Raw genomic sequence first — 18,337 nt, 5'->3', positions numbered from 1 at the left:
AGTTAACAGTGAAGACTTTATGCTGAAGTTGTAGCAGTCCACCAATGTATTTGATGTCTAAATCCCCAGGCATTCTTTATCTGATTCTGTTTCCTAGGGGCTCTTGAGCAAATTAACTAGAGCAGGAGTCCACTGTCTTAAAACCTACCCTCGCACCTCCAGGAGTAGATTACAAAACCCAAGCTGAATGAAAGTTTTCTTGGTTTGATGGGGAAAATTAGGGAAAGTGACCAGAGTTTGGTTAATGCCATGTAATTTATTAAACAATTGGTCAAGGAACAGGGAGAAGTAGAGGACTTTGGACAGGAATTTCCAAACAGCAGAGCCATGATTCTGAGCCAGGAATTGTAGATACTGGAAATGGCAATGCTACCTGCATGCTGGTTCCCTGATCCCATCCCACACACATGCCATACTCCCAGAGGCACAGCTGGGGAATAGCAGAGCTAAGCACCTACACGTAGTCAATTAACCTAATGAATAGACACTTGAAGCCAGTTAACAGAGGCTGACTGGGATTTTCCAGTTGGGCTCCAGGTTCCAACGACAGCAGGGACCAGTTCAGCTGCTGTCTGAGGTAACCTTCCAATGACAGACTAGGATTGGGAATGGGGGGGGTTGTGAATGGAGGAGTTTGAGTGAGGAGTTGGGTGTGTGGTGGTAGGAGTGTAGATGGGGTCAGGGTGGTGATAATGGTAGTTTGGCAATGTGCAGGTAAGGGTTATAGTGATGCAGTACCAAGTCTAAAAGCCTTCCTCATCTGCAAAGTGTTTGATTGTGCCCCTCTGCTGCAAAAGGCCATTGATAAATTAGATCTAAAGGATGCCTTAATTTTAAAGAAGCCTCTCGCTCATTTGCCTCTACCTGTTAACTCGGAATCACAAAAGTGTTAACATACAGCCCACCAGCTCATTAAATCAGCATTATTACCCAGTACCAATCTTCTATTGTTTCCCCACACACTTGGACATTATTGTTTGACCAAATAATCATGCAATACCCTCTGTTTCTCTTTCCAATGATGCTGCCTGATGTACTGAATATTTCCACCATTTTCTGATTTGTGTCTGATTCCTAGCCATGTTTTCCATCTGTAACAGGTTTATTATCTTTGATTGGACATTAGTCCTGGAGGTTGTATCAAATGTTCCCAAGGGCATAGCCCAGTCAAATAACTTTAATTTTCCCACATCTGTATAGTCCTGAAAGTTGACATTTTAAGATGTGTCCATGGGTTATGGGCTAGGCCAGCGTTTAGTGGCCATCCCCCATTGCCCAGAGGACAATTAAGAGTTAGCTACATTGCTTTAGCTCTGGAGTCACATGTAGGCCAGACCAAATGAGGGGGCTACTTTCCTTCACTAACCAGATGGCATTTTTTAAAATCAAAATTGATAGTTATGTGTTACCATAAAACTAGATTTTTATTGAATACAAATTTCACCATCTCTCATGCTGGGATTTGAAGCCATGTCTAATTCCTGGCTCCATCACATTACTGTGAACATTCACTGCTGTGTCTACCAGACCCCCGCCTCCTTAAAAATATAAATGCAATTTTAATACCAATGTTTCACCCACCACCCAAAAAATAAGATGCCCATAGCCGGGGCTCAATTCCATCCGTAATTCCTAGAGAGCAACAACTTGTTTAAATGGCACCGTTAACTTTGTCAAGAGCCCACAGGCGTTTAAAGAATCGTGGTGAATATACAGCATGGAAACATACTCTTCAGTCCAATTTGCCTATGCTGACCAGAAATCCTAAATTAATCTGGTCCCATTTTCCACCACTTGGCCCATATCCCTCCAAACCCTTCCTATTCATATACCCATCCAGATGCCTTTTAAATGTGATAATTGTACCAGTCTCCACAACTTCCTCTGGCAGTTCATTCCATACACTTACCACCTTCTGCGTGAAAAAGTTGCATCTCAGGCCCCTTTTATATCTTTCCCCTCTCACCCTAAACCTATGCCCTCTAGTTCTGTAGTCACCCATCCCAGGGAAAAGGCCTTGTCTATTTATTCTATCCATGACCTCTCATGATTCTATAAACCTCTATATGGTCACCCCCTCAGCCTCCAACACTCCAGGGAAATCAGCCCCAGCCTCTCTCGATAGCGGTTTTCAGCTGTGATTATCAAAATAAACTCAAGCTGATCCTGGAGACATGTTAAAACACAAGTTCAGAGTCCCTCAGACTGGCTGGAGTCACACGTGTTCACTTTGAAAAGAGTTTATAGGCTATTTAACAAAACTGAGCGTTTATTAATCCCGGAGAAATAAACAAATTGCTGGAAGAACTCAGTAGGTCTGACAGCATCTTGGGATCCATGATTTGGAGATGCCGGTGTTGGACTGGTGTGGACAAAGTTTTTTTAAAAATCACAACACCAGATTATAGTCCCAACAGGTTTATTTGGAAATACAAGCTTTCCAAGTGCTGCTCCTTCATCAGCTAGTGTGTTTCCAAATAAACCTGCTGGATTATAACCTGGTGTTGTGCGATTTTTAACACCATCTGTGGGAGGAGGAGCAGGTTCGTTTCACATCCCTAACAGCCGCTGTTCATTGATCACACATCAGTCTGAAGTTGGTACATACTACATTACTCCGCCTTCCCTCAGTGAGCCAATCGCTTCCCAAACCAGGACGAGCTGATGTCAGGCGACTCTTCCTTCATCAATCCCACAGAGAGCACCATGGCGTCTTACAGCCGTTTGATCGAGTGGGTCTTTGCCTGCTATTTCTTCACACACATCCCCATAACTTTAGCCATCGATCTGCAGGCTCTGCTGCCCGGGGACTTATACCTGCCCGCGGTGAGTGTTACCTTCCGCTCCCCCGCTGGATGAACTGTCAATATGGACAGGATTCACAGCTCTCACTCAGACTGTGCGAACCCGTGACTCCCTTTCTGATCCGGAATAAAAACCTCGTGAATTCCTGTGTTCCCCACACGATCCCTGAGCATCATTAACCCGAGTCCTGAGGTAGAGACACAAGAGGACTTAACTGTGAAAGAAACAGAGATTACTGGACAAAGTCAGCAAGACTCTTCTGAAGAAGGGTCACCAGACTCATCGAGTCAGAGAATCGGACAGCAGAGAAAAAGACCCTTCGGTCCAACTAATCCATGCCTACCACATATCCTAAATTTATCTAGTCCCATTTGTCAGCATTTGGCCCATATCCCTCTAAACCCTTCCTATTCATATACCCATCCAGATGCCTTTTAAATGTTGTAATTATTCCAGCCTCCACCACTTCCTCTGGCACTCATTCCATACATGTACAACCCTCTGCATGAAAAAGTTGCCCCATAGGTCCCTTTTATATCTTGCCCCCACCCAAACCTATGCCCTCTAGTTTTGGACTCCCCTATCGAGAGAACTAGACCTTGGCTATTCACCAAATTGAACGCGATATTCGAAAATACTCAAAAGGTTAACTTTGTTTTTCTCTCTCCATGGATGCTGCCAGACTTGCTGAGTTTATCTAGCAATTTCTGTTTTTTTGTTTCAGATTTCCAACATATGCACTTCTATGTTTTATTTTAGTGTTTAACTCAGTCTCTATCTCTGCAGATGCTGCTTGACATGTTGAGTTTCTGCAGCATTCTCTGTATTTATTTTAGATTTCGAATATTCCTTTTATTAACCTGGGGATGTTGCATTGAAGAAAAGATGGGGCAACAGTTCCAGTTAAACAAGTTTCCATTGAATTAATTTGAACTGGTTCCAGTTGGGCTGCCACCAACTGGATTTGCTCCGGTTCCCATCACATTGGTTCCTATTGAACTTTCTGACCTTGTACAAGGATTCATTGCCCTCAGTTACCCCATTTCCTGTTGAGGCAGTTGTCACTGGACCAGTTATCATTGCACAGTGAGCGTTTTCTGGATTTGATAGTGTCACTGAGCTCCAGCAATAAAACAGTGCATGTATCCACCATTCTTCGAGACACTAATCTTGGACCTGGTTCATAGAAACTCAGGTTTATTCATTTTTTGAGAGACTTGCGTTTAGTTCACATCGCAGTTAATAACTATCCAGCAAACCCCAGTGGAGTGATTGTCTTATGACCTCGGGTAGTTTTTACACAATGCAGTCGGGCCCTAATATTCCAAACAACGTTATTTCCCCCCCAGTCACACTTCAGTAAGTAAATGCAAACATCAACATTGATGCAGCACTAAGTGAGTGCCACACTGCTGGAGGTGCTGACCTTTGGATGAGGCTGGATTAGTGGTGCTGGAAGAGCACAGCAGTTCAGGCAGTATCCAACGAGCAGCGAAATCGACGTTTCGGGCAAAAGCCGTTCATCAGGAATAAAGGCAGTGAGCCTGAAGCGTGGAGAGATAAGCTAGAGGAGGGTGGGGGTGGGGAGAGAGTAGCATAGAGTACAATGGGTGAGTGGGGGAGGAGATGAAGGTGATAGGTCAAGGAGGAGAGGGTGGAGTGGATAGGTGGAAAAGAAGATAGGCAGGTAGGACAAGTCCGGACAAGTCAAGGAGACAGTGCTGAGCTGGAAGTTTGAAACTAGGATGAGGTGGGGGAAGGGGAAATGAGGAAGCTGTTGAAGTCCACATTGATGCCCTGGGGTTGAAGTGTTCCGAGGCGGAAGATGAGGCGTTCTTCATCCAGGCGTCTTGTGGTGAGGGAGCGGCGGTGAAGGAGGCCCAAGACCTCCATGGCCTCGGCAGAGTGGGAGGGGGAGTTGAAATGTTGGGCCACGGGGCGGTTTGGTTGATTGGTGCAGGTGTCTCGGAGATGTTCCCTAAAGCGCTCTGCTAGGAGGCGCCCAGTCTCCCCAATGTAGAGGAGACCACATCGGGAGCAACGGATACAATGATATTAGTGGATGTGCAGGTGAAACTTTGATGGATGTGGAAGGCTCTTTTAGGGCCTTGGATAGAGGTGAGGGAGGAGGTGTGGGCACAAGGTTTTACAGTTCCTGCGGTGGCAGGGGAAAGTGCCAGAATGGGAGGGTGGGTCGTAGGGGGGTGTGGACCTGACCAGGTAGTCACAGAGGGAACGGTCTTTGCGGAAGGCGGAAAGGGGTGGGGAGGGAAATGTATCCCTGGTGGTGGGGTCTTTTTGGAGGTGGTGGAAATGTCGGCGGATGATTTGGTTGATGCGAAGGTTTGTAGGGTGGAAGGTGAGCACCAGGGGCGTTCTGTCCTTGTTACGGTTGGAGGGGTGGGGTCTGAGGGCGGAGGTGCGGGATGTTGACAAGATGCGTTGGAGGGCATCTTTAACCACGTGGGAAGGGAAATTGCGGTCTCTAAAGAAGGAGGCCATCTGGTGTGTTCTATGGTGGAACTGGTCCTCCTGGGAGCAGATACGGCAGAGGCGGAGAAATTGGGAATACAGGATGGCATTTTTGCAAGAGATAGGGTGGGAAGAAGTGTAATCCAGGTAGCTATGGGAGTCGGTGGGTTTGTAAAAAAATGTCAGTGTCAAGTCGGTTGTCACTAATGGAGATGGAGAGGTCCAGGAAGGGGCCGCCCCGTGGCCCAACATTTCAACTCCCCCTCCCACTCTGCCGAGGACATGGAGGTCCTGGGTCTCCTTCACCGCCGCTCCCTCACCACCAGACGCCTGGAGGAAGAACGCCTCATCTTCCGCCTCGGAACACTTCAACCCCAGGGCATCAATGTGGACTTCAACAGCTTCCTCATTTCCCCTTCCCCCACCTCATCCTAGTTTCAAACTTCCAGCTCAGCACTGTCTCCTTGACTTGTCCTACCTGCCTATCTTCTTTTCCACCTATCCACTCCACCCTCTCCTCCTTGACCTATCACCTTCATCTCCTCCCCCACTCACCCATTGTACTCTATGCTACTCTCTCCCCACCCCCACCCTCCTCTAGCTTATCTCTCCATGCTTCAGGCTCACTGCCTTTATTCCTGATGAAGGGCTTTTGCCCGAAACGTTGATTTCACTGCTCGTTGGATGCTGCCTGAACTGCTGTGCTCTTCCAGCACCACTAATCCAGTATTTGGTTTTCAGCATCTGCAGTCATTGGTTTTACCTTGGATGAGGCATTTAACCACAGTTCCTCTTGGTTGGATGTGGAAGATCCTATGGCACTAATTGAAAATGAGCGAGCGAATTACCCATGTGATGTGACCGTCTATATTTAACTCTCATTCAACAGCATAGGAATGGACAGTCATGCTTACATCATTGTGGGAGCTTGCTGTACAAAAACTTGCTGTTTCATTACCTAAGTTATATCAGTGATAACACTTGGAGTAATTTGTCAGCTTTAAAGTGCTTTTGTGAAAGGTACTATATATAAATGAAGGTCATTCTTTCATTTAAGCATTGAGTAATTGGTTTAAGGAACTGGAGTAAAACAATAATTTGTGATGTTTTAGGGTAATTTTAGTTCAGTGACAAAAAGCTGTGAATGGACTGTTTAAAACTTCCATGTTGCTGTGATATCCAATGCAGCATTGAAGGCACAGTTTTAAAATGGACAGATGACTGTTGGGAGGTACTACTGGGTTATTTTCACACAACTGTGGGTACAAGGTAAGTACAGCTGGCAGCATTCACAACTTGAAACCTGATAGACAGCCTGAATTCAGCCAAGGGGAGTAGAGACCAAGGTGTCTTGTCAAACTAAGACTTCCTCAAATACCTGTGATTCCCAGTGTGGGCTTGAGTAACCTTACAGCAAATTGACAAGTGGCAATCCAGGACATTCTTTGTTGAGAATGAAATTGACATTGAATACACACATTTATTTTAAATTTGGTTTACCCTTCTCATGAACGTAAAAATGTTCCTTCAAACACTCATTGCTTGGTATATAAGAAAGCCTCTCCACACTGTAACAAAGGCAACGCTACATTCTCACTGTGCTCGATGTCTTAGGAAACTCTACTACATTCACTTGTTGCCTAGTATTTAAGGAAACTTTCACACCAAACAATAGCTAACAAATTCCTTCCTACCCTGACTGCTCAATAGGGAATGTCATCAATATCTGGTGATATTTGTGCAACTTAATCCATGCCAGTATTCAGCTCTGTGCAGTTTCTAAGGTCTTTTGCTATTTTGATCTTATCTGTTGGACCAAAAGAGGCTGACCCCAGTGGAAATCTTCAGGGCATAGTTGCATTAGTTTTATGCTTTTGCTGGTAGCATTTTGAATGGTTAAACAGGGAAAGCATGCAGCAGTCGGTCTTGTCTAACAATGACAATTTCTGAACAATGGTTCTTAAATATCAAATGGTGACCCTGAAAGTGGAATGCATAAGAAAGGTTTTGATTACAGTTCCAAAGGAAACTATTTTTAAACTCTATTTCTTTCCTCAGCTGCAAGATTTATTAAAATGGTACGCAGCTCGATTCAAAGATCCGATGATGTTGGACCCTCCAGCGTGGTTTAAAGCGTTTATTCTTTGTGAGGCATTGCTGCAGTTACCTTTTTTTCCTGTTGCAGCTTATGCTTTCTACAAAGGTTAGTATGATAATTACTCATGTTTGAAAGTTTTCTTTGTAATCCCCATCACCATCACGCAACTATATTAGCATTGTTCACTGCAGTGTCATCAGGATTGTGCCATTATTTTGTATTATATATTAAGTAGTGTGGATGTTTGTCTTACTGTGGCCTATTAATACTATATGAAAATTTATGGAACAATAAACAGGATTTTCTTTCTCCAACAATTTCATGGGACACTTTGGTTGCAATAATTATATTAAGATTATGTTCAGTTGCATCACATTTGGTACACTTCCCAATCCTAGAGAGAAATTCTAAACTAATAGAAGTCATTAGCCAATAAAGCCATCAATCCTAAGCCCAGTTCCCTGTATCTTTTAACATTTTTATTTTTCCTGCAAAATGTTGTGATTGACTTGTCTTTTTAATCACCTATGGTAACGAATTCTGCCTTTCAATTCACATGAAAATAAACCTTCAGACGTCTCCCTTTATTGCTCTAATATTGATTCTAAGAAAAAAACATAAATTTAGGTTCACTGATACTGAAGTATTTTGCTACTTGCTGTCTCAAACTCTTTCATTATTTTGAATACTTCTCTGATACCACTCTTCATGCCTGACACTTCATGAACAGGTCTCTGCCTTTCTCATCATAAATATCTATTCTAACTTTGGGAAAGATCCAAGTGATTGTTGCACCTTTTACCCTGGCCATAAAATCTTTTCATAAATGCAACTTCTAAAACTGCTCCAGTTCACTCATCAAAACCAGGTCTTGTATAGGTTCACCACCACCTCCTTGTTTTTGTATTCATTGCCACCCTCTATTTGAGAAGACTTTGCAGATGAAAATGATGTTGCCCAGTTTGAGGTGCAGCACTGTCAGAACCAGGAATCTGACTCCATTGTGCTTTAAATCAAGAGTGAAATGGACAGCAGTTTATTGGATTACCAATTCTGCACCCTCCAGCATGGTTCAAGGCATTTATTCTTCATGAAAGAACATCCTTCATGTTTGGACAGTTTTTAAATTTCACCTTCATATACTAGGGCTGAATTTTGTCTTTAAAAATGGCTGTTTGCTACTTATTGAGTTTTTTGAAGAAGTAATAAAGGGGATTGATGAAGGCAGAGTGGTGGACATGATCTATATGGACTTCAGTAAGACGTTCGACAAGGGAGACTGGTTAGCAAGGTTACATCACATGGAATACAGGGAGAACTAGTCATTTGGATACAGATCTGGCTCAATAAGGGTGGAGGGTTATTTTTCAGACTGGATGCCTGTGACCAGTGGAGTGCCACAAGGATTGGTGCTGGGTCCACTACTTTTTGTCGTTTATATAAATGATTTGGATGTGAGCATAAGAGGTATAGTTAGTAAGTTTGCAGATGACACCAAAGTTGGAGGTGTTGTGGTACAGCGAAGAAGGTTATCTCAGATTACAACGGGATCTTGATCAGATGGACCAATGGGCTGAGAAGTGGCAGATGGAGTTTCATTTAGATAAACGCGAGGTGCTGCATTTTGGGAAAGCAAATCTTAGCAGGACTTATACACTTAATGGTAAGGTCCTGGGGAGTGTTGCTGAACAAAGAGACCTTGGATTGCAGGTTCATAGCTCCTTGATAGTGAAGAATGCATTTGGTATGCTTTCCTTTATTGGTCAGAGTATTGAGTACAGGAGTTGGGAGGTCATGTTACGGCTGTACAGGGCATTGGTTAGGCCACTGTTGGAATATTGCATGCAATTCTGGTCTCCTTCCTATCGGAAGGATGTAGTAAAATTGAAAGGGTTCAGAAAAGATTTACAAGGATGTTGCCAGGGTTGGAGGATTTGAGCTATAAGAAGTTGAATAGGCTGGGGCTGTCTTCCCTGGTGGGTCGGAGGCTGAGGGGTGACCTTATAGAGATTTACAAAATCATGAGGGGCATGGATAGGATAAAAGACAAAGTCTCTTCCCTGGTGTGGGGGAGTCCAGAACTAGAGAGCATAGGTTTAGGGTGAGAGGGGAAAGATATAAAAGAGACCCGAAGGACAACATTTTCATGCAGAGGGTAGTACGTGTATGAAATGAGCTGAGCAAGTGGTGGAGGCTAGTACGATTGCAACATTTAAAAGGCACCTGGATGGATATATAAATAGGAATGGTTTAGAGGGATATGGACCGGGTGCTGGCAGGTGGGACTAGATTGGGTTGGGATATCTGGTCGGCATGGACAAGTTGGACCAAAGGGTCTGTTTCTGTGCTGTACAGCTCTATGACTCTAAGATGAGAGTGAGAGTAGATCATTTGATACTTTGAGTCTGCTCTGCCATTCAGAAGATCACAGCTGATCTGAATGTGATCTCAACTCCACATATCTGACTGCCACTGCACCCTCCCCTCCCCAGTGTAACCCTTGATTTCATTATCTCCTTTATGTAACACAGTTTTTAAGTTTAGGTCCATTATTTTCCACTAGCAACAAGTCTTTATAAACATTAATGCACAAGTATAAAGTAGATGATTGGTCTAATTACAACAGATTTTCACCTAACATTGCACATCTGTTAGGATCTTAACTTCTAATCTCTAATCAGACAGGTGCCATGTACATCCGGAGGAACTCCTATTGCTAATTTCCTGTAACCACACTACACTGATTACCTTGGTTCCCAATCTCAAAACGGGATCTTTCGCTCCTCAAAGCTTTTCAAATTCAGGGATTTCTCCCAGATAGTCCACTTAGGTCTCCTGCAGTTTGGTCATTCAACTACTACTTCCCCACTTCCTAGTTCTTGTCAGTGGCTATAGTCTGCACTGTTTACGGCGCTGGTTTCTTCAATAAGCTCAACGATACCTCATTTATTATCAGCAAAATGATTCTTAACTAGTTGCACTACTTATTGTTTAAATCAAAACTAAGCTACTGCTCAGATTTAAACTATGTCTCTATAATCCAAATGTATACAATCATATGACAGATGAGACAGTACAAATCTGGAGAGTTTTTAAAAATATAAATGGGTGAAACACCCCGATGGATCAAGGATCTGAACTCAAAGGGTAAAAGAAGTGAAGATTTCTCATGGTCCAGTCAAATTTCCAGTTGTTCCAATTGTAATGCAGTGACAGCAGCAATGGAAAATCTTTAGATGAGAGTTGTTTCGATGAGTGTGAATTATAAGTAACAGATCAATTTTAATTAAGTTTAAAATGCAGATTTCTGGAACTTTGTTGAATTGCCAGAAGATATTTTATTAAAAGAGATATTTACGAAGCTTGCCCAGCTGTATAGAGAGATGTTTCTTGTTGCTGCTAGCATCTTGGCAGTTTGTTCTTTTAGCTGGTGTGTTCTGAAAGCAGCAACTTTAGTTCAGATGTTGTTTCTAGGGACTCTTCCAAATGATCCTATCCAGTTAAAGCCGTAAGACTTTGTTTTGTTTCTCAAAACCTTTGACTGTCTGCTTTCCACAAAGCCATTTAACTTTTCAAACAAAAACAAATTTCTGGTGAATTTCAGCAATATTTGGCAGAATCTGGCAGCAATATTTGACAGGAAACGGCTGTTGGTGGTTTTTTTTTAAGTCGCGGTATAGTCCAGTTATTGTTTTTTTAAAGGCTAAAATTTAAAGTTTTTTTAAGCGCCTAGCGGACCTGGAAGCTGGTGTCGCGCTAGCTTACCTGGGAAGGTTTTTTTTCTTATAAAAGCGCGCAGGCGAGGAACCCGAGGCACTACAGGGATAGAGCCTCCCACCCGCCCTCCTCCTCTAACCTAATAATACGACCCATTGTGATAAGCAGGTAAGTGCTGCATTTTGCTTGTTTGTTTCTTTAGATCTAGTTTTAAAAGTTTACCTTTTAGAGGGATGGCAGCGAAGGCAGTGCAATGTTCCTCTTGCAACATGTATGAGGTGAGAGAAGCCACTAGCGTCCCTCCTGATTACACTTGCAAGAAGTGCACCCATCTCCAGCTCCTCCAAGACCGTGTTAGGGAACTGGAGCTGGAGTTGGATGAACTGCGGATCATTCGGGAGGCAGAGGTGGTCATAGATCAGAGCTTTAGGGAAATAGTTACTCCGAGAGTTATAGAGAGATGGGTGATAGTGAGGGGAGTGGGAGGAAGCAGCCAGTGCAGGGACCCCCTGCGGTCATTCCCCTCAAGAACAAGTATACCGTTTTGGATACTTGTGGGGGGGATGACTTACCAGGGGTAAGCAACGAGGTTCAGGCCTCTGGCACGGAGCCTGTCCCCGTTGCTCAGAAGGGAAGGGTGGTGAAGAGCAGAGCAATAGTTATTGGGGACTCAATAGTGAGGGGCACAGATAGGCGGTTTTGCAGGGGCGACAGAGACTCCCGATTGGTATGTTGCCTCCCAGGTGCAAGGGTACGTGATGTCTCTGATCGTGTTTTCCGGGTCCTTAAGGGGGAGGGGGAGCAGCCCCAGATCGTGGTCCACGTTGGCACCAACGACATAGGTAGGAAGAGGGGTGAGGATGTTAGACAGGCTTTCATGGAGCTAGGTTGGAAGCTCAGAGCTAGAACGAACAGAGTTGTCTCTGGTTTGTTACCCATGCCACGTGATAGAGAGTTGAGGAATAGGGAGAGAGAGGAGTTAAATCCGTGGCTACAGGGATGGTGCAGGAGGGAGAGATTCCGGTATTTGGATAACTGGGGTTCTTTCTGGGGAAGGTGGGACCTCTATAAACAGGATGGTCTACACCTGAACCTGAGGGGCACCAGCATCCTTGGGGGGAGGTTTTCTGTACTCTTTGGGAGGGTTTAAACTAGCTCTGCAGGGGCATGGGAACCTGGAGTGTAGCTTTAGGGTACAGGACCTTGAGTGTAGGGAGGTTAGGAACATGGCATTGATCTCGAAGGAGGGTGCCTGTAAACAGGAAGGTGGCTTGAAGTGTGTATACTTCAATGTCAGAAGTATAAGAAATAAGGTAGGTGAGCTTGCAGCATGGGTTGGTACCTGGGACTTCGATGTTGTGGCCATTACAGAGACGTGGGTAGAATAGGGACAGGAATGGCTGTTGCAGGTTCCAGGGTTTAAATGTTTTAGTAGGGTCAGAGATGGGGGTAAAAGAGGGGGAGGTGTGGCATTGCTTGTCAAGGATAGTATTACAGCAGTAGAAAGGGTGATGGAGGAAGACTTGGCATCTGAAGTAGTTTGGGTGGAGGTTAGAAATAGGAAAGGTGAGGTCACCCTGTTAGGAGTTTTCTACAGGCCTCCTAATAGTCCGAGTGAAGTAGAGGAAAGTATTGCGAGGATGATTCAGGAGAAGAGTGAAAGTAGCAGGGTGGTTGTTATGGGGGACTTTAACTTCCCAGATATTGACTGGGAAAGCTATAGCTCGAGTTCGTTAGATGGGTCGGTGTTTGTCCAATGTGTGCAGGAGGGTTTCCTGACACAATATGTAGACAGGCCAACAAGAGGTGAGGCTATACTGGGTTTGGTTCTAGGTAATGAACCAGGCCAGGTGTTAGACTTGGAGGTAGGTGAGCACTTCGGGGACAGTGACCACAACTCGGTGACTTTTACTCTAGTGATGGAGAGGGATAAGTGTGCACTGCAGGGCAACAGTTATAGCTGGGGGCAGGGAAATTATGATGTGGTGAGGCATGACTTAGGATGCGTGGATTGGAAAAATAGGCTTCAAGGGAAGAACACAAATGATATGTGGAGATTGTTCAAGGAACAGCTAATGGGTGTCCTTGATAAGTATGTACCAGTCAGGCAGGGAGTAAAGCGTCTTGTGAGGGAGCCGTGGTTTAACAAGGAATTGGAATCCCTTGTGAAAGGGAAGAGGGCGGCCTATGTAAAGATGAGGCGTGAAGGTTCAGTTGGGGCGATTGAGAGTTATAAGGTAGCCAGGAAGGATCTAAAGAGAGAGCTAAGAGCAGTGAGAAGGGGACATAAAAAGTCCTTAGTTGGTAGAATTAGGGAAAACCCAAAGGCTTTCTATAGGTATGTCAGGAAGAAAAGGATGACTAGGGTAGGTATCGGTCCAGTCAAGGATAGTAGTGGGAAGTTGTGCGTGGAGGCGGAGGAGATTGGAGAGACACTAAATCAATACTTTTCGTCAGTATTCACTCAGGAACAGGACATTGTTGCCGATGTGAATACTGAGTCACAATTAATTAGAATGGACGGCTTTGAGGTATGTAGGGAAGAGGTGTTGGAAATTCTGGAAAGGATGAAAATAGATAAGTCCCCTGGGCCTGATGACATTTATCCTAGGATCCTCTGGGAAGCTAGGGAGGAGATAGCGGAGCCATTGGCCTTGATTTTTATGTCATCGTTGTCTACGGGAATAGTGCCAGAAGACTGGAGGATAGCGAATGTGGTCCCCTTGTTCAAGAAGGGGAGTAGGGACAGCCCTAGTAACTATAGGCCAGTGAGTCTCATTTCTGTTGTGGGCAAAGTCTTAGAGAGAATTATAAGGGATAGGATTTATGAATATTTGGATAGGAATAATGTGATCAAGGATAGTCAGCATGGTTTTGTGAAGGGCAGGTCGTGCCTGACAAACCTTATTGAATTCTTTGAGAAGGTGACAAAGGAAGTGGACGAGGGTAAAGCAGTAGATGTGGTGTATATGGATTTTAGCAAGGCGTTCGATAAGGTATCCCATGGCAGGCTAATGCAAAAACTACGGAGGTATGGCATTGAGGGTGCATTAGAGGTTTGGATTAGGAATTGGCTGGCTGGAAGGAGACAGAGGGTAGTAGTTGATGGTGTAGGTTCATCTTGGAGCGCAGTTACTAGCGGTGTTCCACAAGGATCTGTTTTGGGACCATTGCTGTTTGTCATTTTATAAATGACCTGGAGGAGGGGCTTGAAGGCTGGGTGAGCAAGTTTGCGGATGACACGAAAGTCGGTGGAGTTGTGGACAGCGAAGAAGGATGTGGCAGGTTACAGCGGGATATAGATAAGTTGCAGAGCTGGGCAGTAAGGTGGCAAATGGAATTCAATGTAGCTAAGTGTGAAGTCATTCACTTTGGTAGGAGTAATAAGAAGATGGATTACTGGGCTAATGGTAGACTACTTGGTAGTGTGGATGAGCAGGGGGATCTTGGTGTCCATGTACACAGATCTTTGAAAGTTGCCACCCAGGTAAATAGTGCTGTGAAGAAGGCATATAGTGTACTGGGCTTTATTGGTAGAGGAATTGAGTTCCGGAGTCCTGAGGTCATGTTGCAGTTGTATAAGACTCTGGTGCGGCCTCATCTGGAGTATCGTGTGCAGTTTTGGTCGCCATATTATAGGAAGGATATGGAGGCATTGGAACGAGTGCAGAGGAGGTTTACCAGGATGTTGCCTGGCATGGTAGGAAGATCGTATGAGGAAAGGCTGAGGCACTTGGGGCTTTTCTCATTGGAGAAAAGAAGGTTTAGGGAGATTTGATAGAGGTATACAAGATGATTAGGGGTTTAGATAGGGTTGACAGTGAGAACCTTTTTCTGCTAATGAAGTCAGCTGTTACCAGGGGACACAGCTTTAAATTAAGGGGTGGTAGGTATAGGACAGATGTTAGGGGTAGATTTTTTACTCAGCGGGTTGTGAGTTCATGGAATGCCCTGTCAGTATCAGTGGTCATTTAAGCGTGCGTTGGACAAGCATATGGAGGTTATTGGGCTAGTGTAGGTTAGGTGGGCTTCGGTCGGCGCAACATCGAGGGCCGAAGGGCCTGTACTGCGCTGTATTTTTCTATGTTCTATGAATCATGTGAAGTCAGTCTGCAGATGCAGCAAGTGATTTGGAAGGTAAGTGGAATGATGCTGTTTTTGACAAAAGGTTAAGGTTTAATTGCAGGAATGTTTGACGGCATCTGTACAGGGCATTGCTGAGACCACATCTGATGCACTGTGTACAGTTTTGATCCCTTAACACTAAAATAAAATAAAAGGATATAAAAATCTATGGGAAGAAAACAGAGTTAACATTTCGGGTCCAGTGACTCTTCATCAGAACTGACTTTTCAAACAGTTTCATATTCCAGTTACTTGTGGTCCTTAAATAAAAACTGTATCCGCAACAAAACTAACTCCTGCAAGTAACCTCTTATTTTTCCTATTGCTTATCTTTATCCAAACTGATTTGACGACTTGCTCTTTCAAGCTAAGGTAATCCCTCTCCATTACAATGTCATGTTTAATTAACAGAAGTACTCCAACACCTTTTCCAACTTCATGTCATTTCAATATGTCAGATATGCATCAATATTCAGGTTCCAGCCTTGGTCAACTTGCAATAATGCCTCTGTAATGGGGATTGCTTCACACATATTTATTTCTATCTTTGCCAACAATGCATCCTTTTTTTTTGCAATTGCTGTGTTCATTTTGATATAACCTTTGTCCTTTTTCTTTAACTATTTTTGCAGTCTTTGGTTTTATGTGCTGGTGCACTTGTTTGCATGTTCTGCCTCTTCCTGGTTATCATTACCCAAATTACCAACTTGCTGCATTACTTTCTTGATTTCTTTTAATTCACAACATCATCCCTCACATGATTCCATCCCACTGCTTAGCTTAAACCCTTCTGTACTGCCCTAGTTAGACAACTCACCAGAACCCAATGTCCTGAACATAAACCAATCTAAAATTTATGGAGTTTAATTGTGGCCTAAATGTTGCTTCTCAATGAAATTCCCTTCACTTTAACCCATCACTGTTGTGTTGTTGGAGGGGGATGACTGACAAAATTGCCATTATTGCCACTGCATTGGGAAGGAGTAGGAAGCAATTCTGAGCTTTGGCAGCTCATTTCCCATTAATTGTCAGAGCAGCACTTCAAAATCTTGAATTATTTGGCAGCAGTCTTGACCACAGTTAGTGACTTAGTGATGGTCAAGGAACAGCAGTTGAAAAAAATACAAATGATCAAATCAATATCAATCATGCCATTTTGGGTTTGGTAGATAAACTACTTGAGGTTTGCTTGTCATTTATTATGATGCGCGAATGCTTCAATAAGTCTGCATCAGAAAAAACATTGAAAGCTTTTAAAGACGGCTCAGAGTTCATTTGCTTTCTCCAACAGAGATAAATCATTTGAGTCACTCAGGCTGGCATTGGAAAAACAGACAAGTGTTGTTTGTAATCTGACAAACCACAAAGTCAGGAATATCAGATCTACTGGGTCTAAGGAATTAAGGGATATGGTGAGTGGGCAAGTAAGTGGAGCTGAGTCCATGAAAAGATCAGCCAGGATCTTATTGAATGGTGGAGCAGGCTCGAAGGGCCAGTTAGCCTACTCCTGTTCCTGGTTCTCATGTTCTTATATTCGTGCTTTGCTTTTCCCTGTCAAGAGTTTTTCTGCAGAGCAAACTTTACTGTTTCAAGCAGACTGCAGGTTTACTCCCTGGTGTCAACCACTGTTTGTATGGCTGTCAGCTTGGATTCACAAGATTTCCCACACGTTGCCACACGAGACATGTTGCCTTCACCCAATAATGAAGCAGGATCAGACTTGCCCTATGTGAACTAGTCAGTCTGAAGTCAAGTCCTGTCCCTTCAAGGATGTCTTGGAAATTGAGTTGCTGTAATTTTGAAAAATTTCAAATAATTACCATCTGTACAACGTAACATTTTATTTTGCGTTTCAAGTGTTATGCCTGGGATAACCCACACATAGGGATGTATGATCAACAATATAACATTTTGTATTACTTTTATATGCAGGAAATTGCTCATGGATAAGGACACCCGCTATCATATACTCCACACATGTGACTACAACAGTTATTGCCATCCTCGCACATATTCTGTTTAATGACTTCTCAAAATCGATGTATCCAGGACCAAAATCCACATCAGAACGTTTAACTCTCTCAGCTATTTACATCCCCTATTTATTAATCCCTGTTTTGATCCTAATGTCTATGCTTTTCAACAAAAGGTACAATCCTGATGAGGAAAAGAAGAGACAGTAACTGTTACCACCTGAGAATGACTTCCCATTTATTTCAGTACTCGATTTGAAATTACTGTCTCGTAATTTGATGACATTGCTCCAATAAAATTGTAAATTTGAATTAAATCAGATGTGTGCGAAGATTTGTCAGAGATGGGTTGCTGTTTGTTTAGTAGGAGTATTTTCACTTAAAATTGACAGGATTCCAAAGTTCAAGCATTTTTCTTTGAATCATTAATGAGCGTGTCATGGAGATTCAGGAAGTCACCAAGGTCAAATCCAAATTCCAATCTATTTATATGTATCTTGTTGCTGATACTAATACATGTTGGTATTCTGATTTACCAATCAGGATAAGACCAACCTGTCCCAATTGCCGAGGCCAATAAATTCGAATCGAGCTTTTAGGCACACTATGTCACAATGAATTTTGACAGGCAAATTTCCAACACACAGAAATTGCTTGTGGTCCTAGGACTATGGGTTGGACTCTCTGATTTAACTCTTGATTTTGGAAATCCACCTTCAACTTCTGCCCTTAAATTATCCTATTTTCCTGTCCTCAACCAACCAGCTTTCTGTTTAGAGAAATGATTTCGGCCCTGAATTTTTTGTTCTTTGACTATTCATCACTGATGTTTCAATTGTTTTGTATAGATTTTGTTTCACAATCAGGAGCAGAATTAATTTTCAAAAATGCTTATTAACAACATGTTTTACATTCAGAAAGTCTTTTTACCTGGCCAGTAGGAAGATGAGAGCTGAAAATGTGTTGCTGGAAAAGCGCAGCAGGTCAGGCAGCATCCAAGGAACAGGAGAATCAACGTTTCAGGCATAAGCCCTTCTTCAGAAATGAACAATTTTGGGCTGGATATTGTGTGCTCATGGGGGTGTATTTTTGGCTTTGGGGAACAAAGTAGATTGGGTGCTAGCCCATCAAAATCTGGCTCATCCCT

At 43.4% G+C, this 18,337-nt stretch overlaps 1 protein-coding gene across 1 annotated transcript; it reads left to right on the top strand.

Annotated features, from left to right (window-relative positions):
* Positions 1–2,641: 2,641 nt before the first annotated feature.
* tmem97 (transmembrane protein 97) lies at positions 2,642–17,507 on the top strand. The gene is made up of 3 exons (XM_072589214.1): positions 2,642–2,826; positions 7,336–7,480; positions 17,150–17,507. Exons 1-3 carry the CDS (start codon positions 2,665–2,667, stop codon positions 17,398–17,400), a joined length of 558 nt encoding a protein of 185 aa, XP_072445315.1. The 5' UTR covers positions 2,642–2,664; the 3' UTR covers positions 17,401–17,507.
* The last annotated feature ends 830 nt before the right edge of the window (positions 17,508–18,337 follow it).

The sequence above is a fragment of the Chiloscyllium punctatum genome, chromosome 19 (genome assembly GCF_047496795.1).
Source record: "Chiloscyllium punctatum isolate Juve2018m chromosome 19, sChiPun1.3, whole genome shotgun sequence".
Taxonomy (NCBI): Eukaryota; Metazoa; Chordata; class Chondrichthyes; order Orectolobiformes; family Hemiscylliidae; genus Chiloscyllium; species Chiloscyllium punctatum.
The sequence above is the reverse complement of the archived record's forward strand: the minus strand, read 5'-3'. Positions and strand labels throughout refer to the sequence as shown.